The following is an 18,881-nucleotide window of genomic DNA, read 5'->3' on the forward strand; positions in this document are numbered from 1 at the left end:
CTTTTAGAGAGAGAGTAGGCGCTCAAGGACACCAGGGCACTTGTGAGCACAGAGACCCGTAATGCAGACATCGCCCAGTGCTCCTGTCTTAGCGCATCTTACAGCTAACCTCTGTTGCTAACCTCTGTCGAGCTAATGTGATCATCTGTCAGGATGGAAATCTGCAAGTGTAGGTCAGTGTTCATTTATGTAAAGCACATGCCCTCTACCAGCCCTCTGGGTGGGTCCGTTGAAACTATTTGAGAGGCATAGTCCATATATTTGGAACATAGTAAGGGTCATTTTAAATCATAGTGATAACTAAGTTATTGGGATGAAGAGGTAGACTGGTTTGGGTCCTAAGGCAGTTTTTTCTGATTCTTGAAAAGATTTCTTCCAACAGGCTTGAGGTTTGGAACAGGGGATTGTGTCATGGGTTAAAGGGATCAAGGAAGTCCTCTGAATGTAGTAGCCAAAGCAGTGTATCCAGGGCGTGACTCAGTTGCATCCTTCCATTCAGCTATTCCTCCAGCAGGGGAAAAGCCTGGACAGACAGATGGGAAGCCATCAGAGCTTGGCCAAAACCCACACTTGTCTTCGCTCATGTGGTTAAGAGCTGCAGAAAGTGGGAGAAGCCATACTCTGAAAACGGTTGTCATTCACTGGGCTCTCCTGAGTAGCAGCTCTGAATCCAGGTGTGATTTTTCCCACAGCAGACTTCTTCCCAGCTCACAGTGATGGGACTCCCTGAGTATGATAGTATTTTCCATCAACAGAGAGGAACTGCCGCATTCCACACAGTCACACTTGCCCTCTGAAGCAGTGGAGCAATTTAAAAGGTGCCCAGTGGGGCATGAAGTCTAAAGAGGGGAAGTGCTGAAACTCTGGGAAGAATTTAGGTAGGTGGAGTGTGATTACTGAAGTTGAAATCTGTCCAGACCACTGAGTTAACCACTAATGCTATTAAGAAAGAATGCTGTGGGCTCATTAAATTACTTCATTCTACCTGAACCTATTAATATCATCTAAATCATTAAAAAATCCTGTGTACCATTAAACATGAATGATGAAACTGGCTCTGAGCAGATGGCTGCCTTAATGGAGCACTATTCCAAACCACAATAGTCCTCTAGAGCCAAGATGGCTGTTTTTAGCCACTGTGATTGACATGAGCACATGTCATCAAATTCACACAGGGAGTGGGGCTTTGGGGCAATGAAACAGAAAATTGTCCTGCATATATTCATTAGCAATTAATCCTGAAATATGCATTATGAAACTGAGACAGCAAATGATTTAGAAAGAGCCAGAGGTATTTCAGCAATGTCCTTGATGGCCTTTCTGCAGAGAAAGAGATAAGGCAACAGCTGATCGAGATAGGACACCGAGAGATCCCTTGCTTGATGTGGGCTCCTATCTGGCCCTTGGATGGCAGTAGCACTAGTTACCTTGCCTGATATGCAGATGTTTTCCCCAGGCTCAAGTGGCAAATAGGGTTCATCTCTTATCACTTTGGAACTGGAAAACTGGTAATAAGTTTACATACGTGATGTACCCTGAGGATTGTGCTGGATGGCACTGCTACTACCCCCTACCAGCTCCGAAAGGGGAAGACCCAGTAATACACTGATCTGGAAGAAATTGGGAACAGGCTTAAGTACAGCCATGTTGCCACTGGAATTCAAGTCTGATGCTTGCCTTAGATCTGTGGCCAGGGTAGACTGCCCAATAAAGGCTAGACTATATCAGTAGGCCAGGATTTAGAGCTGGGAACAAGAATGACATAGGTAACTCATATCGTAGGGAACAGCTGTAAGCAGATGAGGTTTCCCAAGTGCCAGTTTGGAAAGAAATCTGTATCGTTCCTAAGTATATTATTTCCCAGGTGGAGCAATGGTAAAGAATCTGCCTGCCAATGCAGGAGACGCAAGAGACACAGATTCAATCCCTGAGTTGGGCAGATCCCCAGGAGGAGGAAATGGCAACCCGCTCCAGTATTCTTGCCTGTAAAATTCTATGGACAGAGGAGCCTGGTGGTTACAGTCCATGGGGTCACAAAGAGTTGGATATGACTGAGCAAGCGACTGAGCCTGCACACACATTATTTCAGCAGCTTCAACTGTTAGCTTTTAGTTAAGGAGTACCCACGAGGCCCTGGTGAAACAGGTTAAAGAAAGAAACCACAAATGGTAATTCAGTTTTAACATTTTATTGGGTAAATGATTTTAAAGGTAATAACAATAGTGTCAAAACTACTACAATATCTTTCCACAGCCATACCTTACAGACCCACATAAACCTTCTCATTTTTCTTTTTCTTCATTTATAATATTTTAAAGCCATACATGTCATATAAAATGCCCATTTCCAATAGTTTCTTCAAACTATTAAGCAATTAAATGTGGAAGGAAGGAGGATCTAGTTATACTTGAAGGGGTTACAGATAATTGCTGATGTCTTACTGTAATCAAAAAACAGGGTACTAAGAAAGGGAGGACGAGAGAGCTACTCCAGGTAGCTTTGCTCATTACAAGTCTCACCACTGCATCACCAAGAACTCATTATGCTGGTGACTGATTCAAAGTAATTTTGGGGAACATATAAAACACTAAAATAACTTAGAAACTAGATCCAAATATTTCAAAAGTAATCAACTTTCATATACAAAAACAGTCAGAGGTGGTTACAAAAGTTTGTTTTCTCAGTGCGTCTATGTACCAGCGCAGTTACTGGGTCCAGAGCAAAATAAAAGGTTTATTTTCTTCTGAAACAGTAATAAAAAACAAGGAAAACATATCTTTGTATATAAAGGATCGATGCTGGTCTTAAGAATAATGTAATCAGAAACCCTTAAATCGAGAGGCACACAATGGGTTTCCGCTCTTAAAAAATAAAAGGAAAGTCACCAGTTTATTTCAATGGAGGAGGTGCTCACACCCCTCAAATAAACTTAATTCAATTTAACATCACTAGCAAAAATCACTTAGAAACTGTACAAAAATAAAAAAGTTAACACATTTAATCCTGCAAGGTTTTTGTAAGGACTGGAAGGCAGGCTTTTGGAGCAGCATTTGGGCATGGCTGGGGGCTTCTTTGGTTTGATCTAACACACAGAAGAGATGGGACCTATTCCAGGTGACAGTTTTCGAATTTCCTGCACATTTGAAGACATGAAAAGAGGCCAGTATACAAACTTCCGGTGTGCTGGGCATTGGGGTTGTATGCAGTGGACTGAAAATCTTATAAATGCTTTAAGAGCGCCTGGGGGGTGGGGTGGGTAAAGAGCAAGCCTTGCACTTCCTCCATCAATCACACCAGCCTCTCATGATAGGGGAAACGGGCAGGGCAGTAGCACATTCTCCTACCGTCAGAAGGCCACTTAAGGGGAGAAGGGGGGAGGGGCAATTGTTCTTTTAGAATCTGGTACCTGGCTGACCTTGTTTAACAACAAGAGAACCCTTCCAGAAATGGAAGCCTTTTGCTACATACCAAAGTAAAATACATACTATTTTCCAAGAGGAAAAAAAATACCCAGTTGCATTTGAAAAACAGAAAACATAAATGGAACTAATTAACATTTAAAAGGGGGGCTATGTAAACTTTGTGCTACTCAAATGAAGTTCAAGTATTACTTCTGAGCTGTTTAGAGATCGCTGAACTTATACAATATTCTGGTGATAAGAGTGCAATTCACATTTGTGTTTCTGAACAAATAAACCACAACTGGCTAGAACACAACCTGTGCAATTAGAATCTTCGTCTGAGTTAAAAACACATGCTACATATTTCAACATGTTCAAAGTTAATTCAAACCACATATTTAACAGCTTTGTAATATACAACAAAGGTGAAAGGGTCTAGCATTTGTTTGAAGCACACCATTACAAGTTTGTATAACACCTTTTACACTACAAAATCTTTTAGTCAACAGCTACTTAGACACAAAAAATGCACTGTGCATTAATTTGAATACAAAAGGAGACAAAACTATCCTTTTCCCCCAAGCCACGGTGGGAAATATTGCTGACCTCGTCCTCTGAAGCCTGCAGGATGGTTATTTCTTCAGTATAACATTATTACACTGGTAAGAAAATCTGTATAACATCTGCATATATCAAGAATTTTAAAAAATCTGATATGATTTTAGAGTCCGCATGACCAGTCACGTGACCTGCTCAAGATTGATTAGCACCGTTAAATACATTAATACACACATATGTATATATTGTATACACACTCACATATGCATGTAATAGATCTTTTCTTTAAAAAAAAAAAAACAAAACAAAAACTAACCATGAGCTCACCCAGGATGAGGAGCCTGTTGAACTGATGAGATGATGGATAAGATGGATCAATATTGGTCTATTCTGTCTCTCTTCAGTTTGCTTGTTTTATTTACTTTTTTTTTTTTTTTTTTTTTTGCAGCAGACAATATCATTCAGCTTGTGCTCAGTTTCCCTATAAGGGCAAGAAAAAATTTCCATCAGGTAGCCACTTGTTTTTATACTGAAAGACTAATCTGCTCCAAGATGCTCCCAAGTAGAAATGAAAGGACTCAAAATCCCTTTCTAAAGGCCAACAGCTAGCTTTCTCTAACTAATCTCTAGGTTCAATGGAACTGGCTACCGAGGTTCCATTTCAGGCTAACAACTGGCTTCTTAGTTAAGGCATCACAACTGAAAATGGTTATTTCAACAATGAATGCTGTGGATGAAGGAATACCAAAAAACTTCTGAGAACTCTCATCAAAAACAAAAGCAGTTTGCTTTGCTGCAAGGGCCAGCAGAAGAAATTCAGCCAATTCACCTCACAAACTAGAAAAGGGTTTTCAAATTCTGAACTAGCAGTCTGTTACCTGTCACAGCAACTACATGTATAAGTTATGCCATCTTGATATTCAGTGACATCGCGTGGTTTTAGACTATATGTTCTGCACCGTACTTAGGTTCATCACTTGAAATCTTTGTTTCCTGTTTGAAAAAAAATGTTTACACACACATATATATTTATATATACTTACTACCAAAATATGAAGATAATCTTTCTCCAGAGTCATCTGTCATTTTTCCTGGGGGTATACATAGAGACCTCCCATTGACATGAGGAAGTTCTCTGTGTATACATCATGGGAAAACTAGCGTGCAAATGCGCTGGGCTCCAGCAACTATATCATACCTAAATGCCAACTCCATTTATGCAGGGGTAACATAACATCTTCTCAATATAGTAAATGTGTTTCTATCAAAAGTATGTAGTGCAGAAAGAGATTCAAGCGATTTTATAGTATTTCTAAAACTCCAGTATTGTCCCCATGATAAACATGTCTGAAATCACGACATGTATGAACTTTTGTTTCATTAGATTATCATTACCATTTCTTTAAATGGTAGCTAAAATTGTCTCTGGCCAATCACGACTTACTGAAACCTAAAGCTAACAAATTTAAATTAATATATAATAGAAATGTGTCTCTTTTTGGTTATTTGCTCAAAATAAATTTTTTCAGCTTAAAAAAATACTCAAGAGTAAGCAATTTGTCTAATCTGTTGTTTCACATATATAAACAATAAAATTTTATAAGAATATTTCTCTAAATTGCCTTTTTTCTAACCCCTCTTAATTCCACTTCATTATATTCTTCTCAAAGGCACTAAATTCTGCATCTGCTCTCTTCCTGATATATGCTGCTTTCAAAATGATTTCTGTAGCATATTTCAAAGGTAGCTCGCACTTTCTTAAAACAGTGTTTCAGTTTGTAAGTTGGTTCTATAAAGTGATGAGGCAGTTTTTCCTATGATAACTAGCACAATAGGCATAAATGAGTTCTCACTCTGTGTGACAAGTCCTATCACGGACCTTCGAATATTCTACACTAGAATGAAAGTTCATATATTTTTACCATGGGAAAAACATATACTTAAGCAGTAAAGACCCATATACTAAGCTCTTATAGCAAAATGAATTTTAGACAAATTCAAAAGTATACAAATACCTGAATCTGATATGAATTACTCCCAAACATGGCTATCAAAAGTTATCTATCTTACTAAGGAAAACGGAGGAAAAACCTAAATGAAATCCTTAAAAACTGCACAATTTCTTCCATCCACAGTCAAAAGAAGGAAGGAAGAGAAGAAAGAAAGAAGAAGACAGGAAGGAGGGCAAGAAGGACAGAAAGACAAACCTGACTGAAATAGCAAAGCAAAATTCTATATAATATTGTAAGGAAAGAAAACGCCAAAATTCATATATGCTGCAAAAAAAAATGATCTAAAATAATAAAACAGGAGGATCTTCTTAATAAATGCCACTTTCCTACCCGTTACCATGATGATCTTAGTTGACGATGTCGAAGCTTCACCATGGCAACGGAAACTATCATCATAAAATGGTACAGTAAAACAGATAGCTAGACCAAGAAGGGGTAGGGTCTCCTGGGAAGAGGTCTGCAGAGAGGCCCAGTGACTGGTTGTGCGGCTCAGTGTCAGGAATAATGGTTGTATGGTGGAAGGGGATGCCCAATGCCATTTTGGAAATGATGATGCTGGCGATGAGCAAGGTATTCAGCATAGCTCAAGGTCATCTTTTCACTACGGTACCTGAAAGACAGTCAGGGAAGAGACAAAGTTAACATCATGAAATAGGTGATGTGTGAATGTCAGAGCCAGAAGGGATCCTTAGAGATAATTCTTCTATATCAGGAAACAGAGACCTAGAGAGAAGAAGTGACTTGCCCACTTTCACACAGCTAATACATAGCAAAGGTGAGAACAACCCAGGAATCCAGAATCTGAGTCTAGGACTCTGCATTCTACTACTCCTTGTTTAGGCCTTTCTTGGAGGCTCAGATGGTAAAGAATCTGCTTGCAACGCAGGAGACCTGGATTCAATCCCTGGGTTGAGAAGATCCCCTGGAGAAGGAAATGGCAACCCACTCTAGTATTCTTGCCTGGGAAATCCCATGGAAAGAGGAGCCTGGTAGGCTATAGGCCATGGGGCCACAAAGAGTCAGACACAACTGAGCGATGAACACTTTCACTCCTTGTTTAAATTGTTCTAGAAATTGTATTGCCCTCTCGGCTCTGGTTTGCTAACAGGAAAGAACAGAGGAAAGCCAGTCTATTACTGTCATGTATATATTTCATTCACTTGACTACTTTTTCTTCTGGGATTCTCCATCGGTTTTCTTTTACCATTCCTTTCCTTCTGTCCACAGGTCTCAGGTCTTGCCATTAAGGGAAAACAGCAGCAACACAAAACGTGTCTTGACTGTGGTATCGCAATCCTCTTTCCCCCATCTTTTTTTTTCCTTCTTCTTTTCATTGCCACACGTCTCAGAAGAGTCACGTGTTTTCTATCTCTCCATTAGGATACTTCTCACTACTCCCTTTTGGAAGCTCTCTGTGCCTTGCGTTCTATAACTTCATACTCCCCTGGTGCTCCACTTACCTCTTGGACTGCTCCTTATCTCTCTGATCACTCATCCTACCCTTGTGCCTTGTAAGAGTTTCCTATATTTCTCCCTTCAGTTCCTTTGTCCCTATGCTCTGTCCCAGCTCAGTGAACCTTTGCCTCACAGTTTCAAGTATGTCATCTTTACAGATGATCCCAAATCACCACCTCTAGCCATGAGCTCTACACATGTACATATCCAGTGACCTATTGGACATTTCTTTTTTTTTTTTTTTTTGAGCTTTCTTTATTTTATTTTTATTTATTTATTTTAATATAAATTTCTATACAGATATCCCAGGAAGCACTTAAAATCCAGAATCAGTGCATAAATGGAACTCTCCTCAATGTGGTCCATGTCTTGGTCAAAGGGACTGCCTTGGTCCCTTTTATTTAGATAAAAGCCTTGACTTGCTCTTCTTCCCTGCTCCTGAATGATGACTAAGTCCTTTTATTTTTTTCCACAATATTTTCTTTTCCTTCCTTTCATGCCATCGCATGGCCACAGCTCTTAAGGCTCCCATTTCACCTTCTTTAGATTGCTGCCACATATTCTTAGGTAATAGAAATGTCTCCTAATTTTCCTGTTTCCAATTCTAATTTTACATTTCAAATCCATCTGTTCAAAACCTGTCAGTGGCTACTATTGCCTACAGAGTCGAGTTTAAACTTCTTACTCTCTGCCTTCTTGGTCTTATTCTCCCTGGTGACCTCCTTCTCTGTGTACACTGATGCTCAGCTCCTTCGGTTGTGTCTTGACTCTGCAACCCCATGGACTGTACCCTGCCAGGCTCCTCTGTCCAGGGGACTATCCCAGCAAGAATACTAGAGTAGGTTGCCATTTCCTCCTCCAGGGGATCTTCCCAACCCAGGGACCAAACCTGCATATAATACGTCTCCTGCATTGGCAGATGGATTCTTTACCACTGCACCACTTGGGAAGCCCCTCAGAAAGTTCTCTTTAAGTTAACCCCTTTCCTCCCCTACTCTCCCCACCTGTCAAATATTCTATTCATTCTTCAATGAGTAGAATTCTTATACTCAGCCTTCAATCTACTTCCTCTTTGAAATTTTCTGTTATCCACAACCCCCTCTTGGAATTCCTCTTTCCCTACTCTATGATCTCATACCATCCATATTTTGCCTTCTATTAATTATTTTTGCACATGCCCTTCTATTCTCCTAGACTGTAACTCCTCAGAGTTGAGAATAGTTCATTTTTAGACTACAGGCATTCAGTGTGGTTTTGCAGAATTAAAAGAAATGGAAACAGCAAGCCATTTTCCTAAAATGTTTGATACTTTCCTTTTTTAAGTCAGTACCCCTATGAGCCCTTGCAGAAATTCATTCAGCATCTGTGAGTCTAGCTCAATTGTGTTTTTTCCAGCAAGCTTTCTGTCACTGCCAAGATTCTAAAGTGAAATTCAAATTTGAGGGCTGCTTATCAGGATCCTGGGGTCCTGCTAAGGCATGTCAAAAGCTGACCAATAAACTCAGGTAACTTTCTTCAGTAACGTCGTCTAAAGGCTCAGAAGGCTTGCTTTAACAAAGCCAGACTAATCACACAGAGCTAAGATGGGAAGGATGGGCTCATACATCATACAGGCTTTACTGTCGAGCAGAGTTCCATTGTATTCACCCTCAGAATGGCCCTGCCATTCATTTCACTCTGTTTCAGAAAAAAGAAGCAAGTATAGTTAGAGAAAAGATTACACAAGGTTACAGGTATGCACATCAAAATATATCGGTGAGCCCTGCACTAGGCAGTGCTTTCTGTACCTGGTCAGTTTTATGGTTTTCCTGAATTCATTAGTAATCGGAGCTTTGTATCCTCCTTTTCTTAGTAAGGAGTCTATGGTCTGAATGTGGTCCCATCCTGTGGAGAGTAGACCAGATAAAATACCAGTCAAGCACATGTAATAAGCACCTTTGGTTAAATACAAAATGACTTTGTAGAGGTCAGCTATCACTGTCACCAACCGCTATCAAACCCTTTGGTCCTAAAAACAGGCACACAGAAGGGCTAAGATTTCACCCTGTACAGGAGCAGGTATACCATGGCACACCTTCAATTTTAGCTATCCCTGCTGGCTCGCGATACCGGCTTCTTTATCTCAACCACATTCCAAGACACAGAGCCTAAGAGGCCAGCAGTAACTTCTCAGGGGTGTCTCAGCAACAAACCATAAACACTGTACTCTCCTCTAATGGTGACATCTTTAAAAGGGAGGGAAAAGACTCCTTGAGCCAACTCAGTAGGACACAGGATTCCCACACTAACTCATGGTAATCGCCATTTCTAATGGTATCTTCTGGAGTCAATCATGTGTATCTGTGTGCAGCATTCAAAGGCATTTGTATGGGTTCTGACACAGGATGTACACTCATACCCCAGGCCCTCAAGCTCATGTATGCTCTACAGAGTCAACAGAACTACAGAATTGAGAAAATTTCAAAAGTAACCCCAATAAATCTTCAGAGAGCTGCTTTAAAGACTAATAACTCATTTGGGGGTTTACTATTAAATTTTTCAGTTCTATATCACATTTATATTAAACAGATATGGTGAAACCAAATTACCCGTGCTTTCTGATGAGAAGAAAAGCTCCATGAGATAAAGAAGAGATATTCATTTCAACTAACATGAAATTATAATTTAGTAGTGGCTAGAAAGGACAAGATACTACAGAGTGAAATGTATTTTGTGTTACACTGGTAGTTCCTAAAGCTTTGTGCTATGTATGTAAAGTCAAAAAACATTTGTTGATGAGGAACAAATAAAACACTATAATAGTTCATTTATTCTCAATGCTCCTAATCTTCACGGGAAACTTAACAGTCTTAATAGTAGCAGAATGAGTAATGGCAACCACCTAAGAAGGAAACATTTGATAATGACAATGAAGTGTGTGGCTGACCATCAAACAAAAGGCTTGTTTATTATGCCACAAGGCTCTAGCACAGTGGAATATGGCAAAGTGGCACATCAAATTTTCAGCAAACCATTGCCTAAAAGCCCAACTTTTACAAATCTTTCCTTTTTTGAAAGTTTATTTTTTTATGTTTTTGCTGTCAAACTTTAGTACAGAGATTCAACTTCTGTGTAATTCACCAATTTCAGACAGACATTGCAGTGGCAGTGATAGACGAATCATTTCTTATAATCTGACAGTGATCAATTATCAGATAGAACTGCAAGGTCAGACAGCACATTTTAATTTGTATAATTGTTTACATTCTTCACCAGATGGTATAAAATAAAGTACAACAATGACCTTGCTCCTTTGCAACCTCCGGTAGATAGGTGGCGGTGCGTTTTGATCCTTTTTCATTGATGAATTCTATTCTAATGCCATGTACACCCACCTGAAAGAAATTGGCAGTTTTATTAGTACAGTCTTTTTCATAGAAAAAAAAAAAAGAAAAAGTTATAATTTAACTTTCAGAGAATGCAGTTTTTTTTTTCCTTTCCCCTTGCTTTTTGGAAGGGCATATCTCTTCTCTTTCCAAAACTCTGACTTTGGAGATTGAAGGCCAGTATCATGGCCATGGAGACTGAAAATGTTGATTTACACGTGCCCAACATGCACCAGGTTATGTATGCCATTCTCTTTGGAACTGGGACCACCACTCTGGGGCTGTGTGTAGAATAAGATAATCAATGGCAAGCATCCTGCCCCCACCGCCAAATTGTAGCCCATGCCAATAAGGAACTAGACCAAGGGAACCGACTTCAGAGAGACAGCAAACAACCATCCTGCTTTCAGGGGCAAACACCATTTCAGACTGAGTTCCAGAACTTGTGGGGTAGCTAACTCCCTTCCCAACTGTCTAGTCTCTTTGAAAGCAGATAAACAAACACAGATAAGACAAAAAAAATCTAACAACCAGATCCTACATCGTCACCCATTATGTCTAAAAAAATGTATTATGGCTTTAAGTGTGCCTGTGGCAAACCCTGTCTATCTACAACACTGCTCCCAAATCTAAGAGCAGTAAAATTTCAAATTACCTTGAGGCCAGGCATTCTTACATACTTTCTTATATACTAACCCAGAGACCACTATGACTTTATTATGTGAAACAGACAAACTTTTGATGATGCCCTAAAAAAGATAGTCTCTTAAGCAAAGGGCAGTTTCTTGCTACTGTTTTAAGAACATTATGTACTTTTTGTTTGATTAGCATTCAATCAAAAGGAATCTGTCCTTTCTGGTCATATGTCACATAGAATAGTATATAGAGCTAAATTGATAATGACATTTCAAAGTATAACAAACTCCATTCTGCTCTCCCAAATGTATGGCTGCTATAGATCAAGGGTTCCTAGGTGGAGTTTAAGGTTGTCCAGGAGGAAAGATGTTAAGACCAGGTAAACATTTTTACCAGAGAAAGAGGCTTCTTTGCAGAGCAGCTGGTTACATCCACTCATCTGTATGGATGTAAAGGCCTTTTGCTTCTTCTGCACTTAGCCTGAAATTTCTTAGTTTTTCAGGAATAAGAAGTCCTCTGGAAAAGCCATTTTATTTTTTCCCCCAGGTCTTCACACATCCATCCATTAGAGCCAGTCAGATCTGAGTAGTTTATGTTTTTTATTAAAGCCTACCTCTGTGGTTATCTTTTCTATCTAATATCAGTATTCTTATGAATATCCTTCTGCTGAAAATGCAACCAAGGCAGCTGTTTAAAAACTAACACAATAAGGTCTCCCATCCCCTGTGGGAAATGACCACGGACAGCTGAGAAGACATATGAGTGCTTAGCTATCAGGCATTTCCAGGATAAAGGACATCTACTAATCTCCCAAGGGCCTGACAAAATATTGAGACAATGACAAATTTGCAACAGTTTCTGTATACTGACTTTCTGATCAGTGACTTTGAAATTTTTTCCTTCAACAATATCAGATCCTTCATAATTTGTTTTTAAAAACATACTGTATAAATAATTTATGCTGCTATCATTCACTGAGGTGAATTCTGCATCTTCAACTCAATTTATCAAAAACCTGTCATGTTAAAATTGAAAAGAATTTTGGTGTTTATTAAGGTGTCTCATCAAAACTGTGAGAGGAAGAATGTTTCCCTATCTGTTAGATGAGAATGTTAGATTCAATCAGTACTGTTTAATTGGTCTGGGGTGGGGCTGGGGGCTGCAAAGTTTATCAGAATTTCAAGCAGGTTCGTAGGTACAGTTTGTAAAAAGAATAACTGCCCAGGTGATTTTTATTCTGGGTTAACTAGATAACCTCTAATAATCAGTCTAGCGCCGACAAACTGTGGCTAAGTATTGAAAAACAAAAACGATTCAGGCAAATTGGAGGTGATTTACACATAAATCTTTTCTTCATAGAGTACATTCTGTGCTTTTCAAAAAAAATTACAGAGATTTTGAAACCTAGTAATTTAAAAATGAAAAGAGGTAAGACCAATTGTATGGTACATGAATAATATCTTAATAAAGATATATATATAGATATATAGATATGAAGACGGTAAGACCAAACTGGAAGGGCATGTTGACCAAAATAAAAATTATTCATGAATAAAACTGATTTACTTTTGTATTTCGAGGAGGCCCCACCATCAAATTAGATATAAAAAATTATCAAAATTCTCCCATTTTGAATCAGTACCACATTTACAATTTTTAACTCTTTTTTGTGTTCCTATGATTCTGAACAATCGAAAGCCCCTGTAAATTGAACTGTAGGTATGGTGATTTTCAAGTGATTCCTTTGTGAGAAATAACTTATTTCATACGTCAAAAATATTGTACTCCACAGAGATATAAAGCCAAAGCCAGAGTGACTCTTTTTTTTTTTTTTTTTTTCTGACTAGTAGAATCAGGAGAATGCTAATAATGTTCTGGACAGAATCAAAGTATAATAGCCTTTTTTCACCTGTTGAGCAACAGCATTTTCCTTGCTCCCAGAACCACAGACACCACCAAATAGTCACACTGCACAATCAAAACAGGAGAGTGGAAAATGGCCTGCTGTGGAGAATGACCAAATCTGGCTAACCTGGGAAAATCACTGGCCTTGCAAATTAAGTCATCTCCACTGAAATGAGCACCAAAACTAATTCTGCATTGTTGGAGGGAGGCATCTGTCACAGCTTTAACTCCAAAATGTAACCGTCATGTACAATAATTGAATTCTTCCTCCCTTCGACAGACTGGAGAATCCTTTGGACCAGCAGCATCCCAGGAGACAAAGGCTCTAGCTGCAGTGATCAGCTAGATAAGAGGGCAACTGACTTAGGGGTCTTGGAGTCCTTGAAGCAAACTTGCTTGAAAACACTATCGCAGTAACTTTCCATTTCTTAGGATATATACGGAGCTAGCATATGGGAAGACTGTGTCACTTAACACCCTTTATCACCGCCGCCCAAAAGTACAGCCAGGTGAGCAAAAACTGGAGACATGCAAAATCTAGCCTTATTGGAGTCTTCAGGTCATTTTCAAAACTATTAGAAGGTCTGGGGAGAAAAATGCTTTCAAGGTCCATCAGCTGTGATAATATCCTTTTAATCAAGGCTGTACTTTTACTAAGCAAAGCTATAAATCAACTGGAATGGCAGTAAATTAAATGTAGGACTTATAGATAAGAGGATATGGAATTAAACAGAGCTGTATCTGTGTGTGCTGTGACAGAACATGAAGAGCAGTTCAACAGATTCCTATTTCATGTTAAAAAGAAAGCCATATTTATTCTGAACCTTTCCACAGCAAGTGATTTTTATTAATGCTATTATACAATCTTTTGTTTTCAATATGGCCCAGAATGATTAAATATCAAGATGAGTGTTAGGACCCTAAAATATATCTTGATTATTCTGGAGTTGATTATTCAGTGTGGGGATTATGCATCCCCAACTCCCCCTGGCCTCGGCCTCATCCTCTTTCCTCTCTTGTATATTTCTCTTATTTGTTCATTCCTCTATCAGAGAGCATGTGGGCACAGGGAAAAGAGATACATGCAAATTAATCAATTTTGCTACATAGTAAAATGGTTTGGTAGGAGAAGAGATTATAAATAATGGCTAAAATGAACCTTCTAGACTGCAGATTTCATTTATCCTCATTATCTCACCCCTTGTTAGAAATGTGGCTTCATTTAAAACTATTACCCCATAATGCAGTGACTCTCAACACAGGAGCATTAAAAAAAAAAGTGTCCTCTCCCCTCCTCATTATAATACACGGTCCATATTATGCCCTGTACAATTGCATAGTCAAAGTCTAAAATATCCTATAATCTACTAGCAGCACTACAAAAGGGTCTCGCTTTTACTTGTGAGCCTAATCAGCGAGCCAACAATCTGGATATGCTGAAACACGACAAAGAGTCATCTGGCTAAAAGCATCAGTGAGTATAAAATGTGATCTGGCTAAGTGGTGTAGGCTCCATGCAAGCCTTGGACCATTTGGGTCCACAATTACCTACACATCCTGACCCTCAAAGCTAAATCTGCCCCTGATCACATCCTGGCCAACAAAACCAATTTACTTCCTGAGGTTCATCCTGTCTTAGCAAATGTCCCTGTTAGTCCCACTCTTCCCCATTTTCAGAACCAAATGTTGGGTTCTCCCTGTAATGAATGGTATGGCCATAGCTTCACTCCACTGATTTTCAGTGGGTTCACCTTGAATAAAATAAAAAATGTCAGGAGGTCAAAGAATCAGAGGTTGTCTGACACAGCTTCATTGCCAATATCATTTGGCAAAATAGGCTGTGCAATTAACAAAGCAGCCAGTCGCTGGTCATTCACATAAGACTGACCTGCCAGGCTCAGTGTGCCAGTTCCATTAAACTGAATGAAAGGCCTATGTTTTAAAGAGAGGAGCTCAGGATGTTTGGCATACCCCCTAAGCTTTAGAGGCTGGCATCATAAGAGACACACATGAGGCTCTCTCATAGGCTCTCTCACAAAACAACCCGTGGCACCACGGACAGAAACAAACAGTGCACCGGATAAACTACGGGTCTGACCCAGAGTCTGGTGTTTCTGCTATTTTTAGGATAAAGCCACAAGTGATATTTTGCCTGAAAGCACAAAATCCACAACGCAGCACCTTCAACTCATTCAACTCCTAGCCTGACAGTACCTTTTGCCCCATCCCCAGCTCAGCCTTCTTCACACTGACTCTCACTCTCCCCAAGGAAAGCAAATTCCACATAAAAGAGGTAAATTCATCAAACTTGGTTGTCCACCAAGAATAATTCTTATTTGGGCAAGAAAAATTAGCATTTTCATCATAAGGGCTGATGACAATTTGTACTGATCCTAATGAATCATTTCCCCCAATCCTGATAATGTCGACTACAAAAAAAAAGTCAACTACATATTGTTCAAACCTGCCCGTCAAATTCCCAAAGTTGTGATTCCACATCACTTTACTCTACCCATCAACTTCAGAAGTTAAGTCTGAAGCTTTGAAGATGCCCATCTGATTGATAGTTAACACTTAACAATGGTTAACAATGAACACTTTAGAATCTGGACAAATAATAAATTTTAAAAACAGTGTTGCTGCAATTCAGGGTTTTTCTTCTCAGTAATTTTTACTTCTGTGAACTTTAAAAATTATAAACATGGATTTTTTTAAATTTATAAGAATAGTACATGCGTATTACAAAAATCATCCCTTTTGAAAATTATACAGGAGAAACTAAAGATGATGTGTACTCCTCGTACTATCTAGGGACAGCTCTTGCCTTCGTGAGACTTAAAAAATAACCTTCTCTTGAACCAACTGAGATGTCACCAAGGACTGCTATTAGGCTGTTTTTATCCATTACCTGACCAGTTCCCTTAGTTGTCTTTGTAAAAAATATTACAAAAATAAACAAAAAGGGTAACTGATTGCAAAGCCTTCACTTAGGCACAGGTAACCTTTTAGTATATTCTACCTTAAAAACTCTACTGCACCCTCCACCTCAGCTGAGATGTTTTTTTTCCCCCTGTTGTTATTTTGTGAAAACACCTGCAAAGGTCTCCTTGATCAAAATACATATGTATTGTTCTTTTCTAAAATCCCTGCAAATTAGAAATCTTTAGCTTAGAAATGTTCAGTCTCCATGGACCAATTCTTGGCTTTTGCAGAGCTTACCAAAAGACCAATTACTGCCAATTTTGATTCATGTAGGAGACTTAGACATCTTGTCTATCAGGAACACAAAGCTGCCAATTTATTTCACAAAGGCCACTGAACAACAATCTGATAACATTTATTTTAACTAATGGCAAACACATAGCAAATGCATAGCTCTAAAATACCTGGGCTTCCCTGGTGGCTCAGAGGGTAAAGCGTCTGCCTGCAATACAGGAGACCTGGGTTTGATCCCTGGGTGGGGAAGATCCCCTGGAGAAGGAAATGGCAACCCACTCCAGTACTCTTGCCTGGAAAATACCTGGACTAGCTAATAATCATCTCCATGAACTTTTAAATAATTAGCTAAGATTTTAAAATCAAGCATAGTTAATGAAGAGGTGCTTTGAAAAGCTATAAAGCCAAACATGTTTATACATCATTTGCAATGAAAGAAACTGTTCTTACGCTAAGGTTTTGCAGGGAACAAGTGACAGCTCAGAGTGCAATTAAGGGGGAAAAAGCCCATTCTCTGTAATGATTAATTATAATGAGCATTCCTTAAAAATTGAACATCCTGAAGCTTTCCAAGGAAAGCTCAGGCAACACAGGTGACCTTTAAATAAAAAGCCTGCTTTTCGTCAAAAGTTGGAAAAATGCATTCCTACCATTTTTTAAAAGGGGATGAGGAAGGGAGTGAATTTACAGACAAGGAAACTAAAGTTATACATTTTTTAAAAAAATCTAGAGATCTGCTTTAGTTTGCTTTTCAAAGGCTGAGGGGAAAAACACCTCTTGAAAATGTACCCAATATAAAAATGTTGTTTGCCTGGTAAGAAACTGAGAAAAATCTTATACACATTAGAAATGTACACTGAGTACCTGACTCATTACGGTTTTACTCAGTTTCTACAAAAGAGATCTGTTCCTAAAAAGTTACATATGGCTTGAACTTATGTAAATAAATTAATCTTAAAGTCATGAGGAAGACAGTAAAGAAACCCTATAGGGTGTTCTTCTGCAAACGAAATTATCTATTTGTAAAGTGAATAGTCAGTCCCTAATATACTTGCTTAATTTAGATTTACACCTATAATGTTGACTTAGAGTATGATGCAATAATAAAGTAGAAGCATTTATGGTTTAGAATTGAGTATTCTTCTTCCTAAAGAGAATTCTTTTGTGAAAAAGAAATTTAGAATGCAAAATTTTAGAAAATGGACAATCTTTCACTTTCTTGCCTACTTTAAGTTGGCAATGGCCATTTTAAAAGTTAGGGACCTTTTATGACTTCTAAATGGCTAGCATTCATTCATTCCCTAGATGTAAAACAAAACAGCCATTTTTAAAACTGGTGTCACAGCGTCACACTCTGTCAGCATCCAGAGAGACCTTAGGAATTATCTAGTCCAACTTTTCCAACTTCCTGGTGAGAAAACGGAGGTCCAGAAAGGGCAGCAACCTGGGTAGTGGCAGTTAAGAAGAGAACCCAAGTCCCCTCATTTCCACAATTCAGCACTCTCTTTTTATCAAATGCTAGGGATACACACACAGAGGCAACCTGTACAGGAAAGAGTAGTTGAATGGAACTACTACAAGAAAAGGGCTGGAAGAGTTTGTGGATTTAAGGGAGGAAGAAGGAAAAAATTCCCCCACCAAACAACACCCTGGGAGAGAAGCTGGAAGCAAATGGAGGAGGCCTGACAATAGACTACGGCAGCCCATCTCACTAACAGCATCAATAGCTAATAGAAAATTTTATGCATTAAATCACCTTCTAGAGGTTACTTTACTTTGTTCGGCTTGCTTCCTCACTAGGCTTCTGATACGTTGAATTGTTGACTCACAGCAAATTCTTTCTAGATGGCCAGAAGTGTGAAGCATTCCTTTCCCAATGTTCTACAGCACTTGAAAAAACATTCAAAGCAGAGCATCAGGATGGAGACTAAATCATCCTAACGACAGTGACATCTTACACAACCACATCAAGGTCCTTGAGAAAATACTGTGAAAAACATTTTCTTAGATAGATGAAGCCTATGTATTTTTTTTAAAAGGCAGAAATCTTAGGTTAGAAGAGAAGCAAAACACAGTGTCTATCATAGTTGGGAAAAATAAGCAAGGGTCTGGGGTTGACAGAACATGTACCACTAGAAGTCATTCCACTTGGTGACTTCGTGAGTCATGCCAATCATCTGTGTATGAATGGAAACACTGTTTTCAATGGAACATTAATAGGAGCCAGAAAAATGTAAAACCTTTAAGTGGGGAGACAGGGTGAAAAGAAGAACATGAACTTCTAAAAAATATATATGCAAGATAATGACAGTAGCTGATTTATTCATCTCATC

The 18,881-nt window shown here is 38.9% G+C and overlaps 1 protein-coding gene across 5 annotated transcripts in view; it reads right to left on the reverse strand.

Moving 5' to 3' along the window:
• Positions 1 to 2,208: 2,208 nt before the first annotated feature.
• Positions 2,209 to 18,881, reverse strand: part of AMMECR1 (AMMECR nuclear protein 1) — a 115,362-nt gene continuing 98,689 nt past the window's right edge. Inside the window, exons 4-8 of one of the 5 annotated variants that reach the window (XR_008707881.1) lie at positions 10,710 to 10,800; positions 9,214 to 9,310; positions 6,302 to 6,581; positions 4,838 to 4,952; positions 4,416 to 4,440 (exon numbers count right to left, since the gene is read on the reverse strand). Coding sequence is in view for 2 of the 5 variants with exons in the window: in XM_055563012.1 (XP_055418987.1) it covers positions 6,467 to 6,581; positions 9,214 to 9,310; positions 10,710 to 10,800 (303 nt within the window). In the remaining 3 variants the exon portion in view is untranslated. Of the gene's footprint in view, positions 6,582 to 9,213; positions 9,311 to 10,709; positions 10,801 to 18,881 lie in introns of all 5 variants that reach the window. The other 4 variants (XR_008707882.1, XR_008707880.1, XM_055563013.1 and 1 more) reach the window with 4 other exon arrangements.

This window comes from Bubalus kerabau, chromosome X, assembly GCF_029407905.1.
Source record: "Bubalus kerabau isolate K-KA32 ecotype Philippines breed swamp buffalo chromosome X, PCC_UOA_SB_1v2, whole genome shotgun sequence".
NCBI lineage: Eukaryota > Metazoa > Chordata > Mammalia > Artiodactyla > Bovidae > Bubalus > Bubalus kerabau.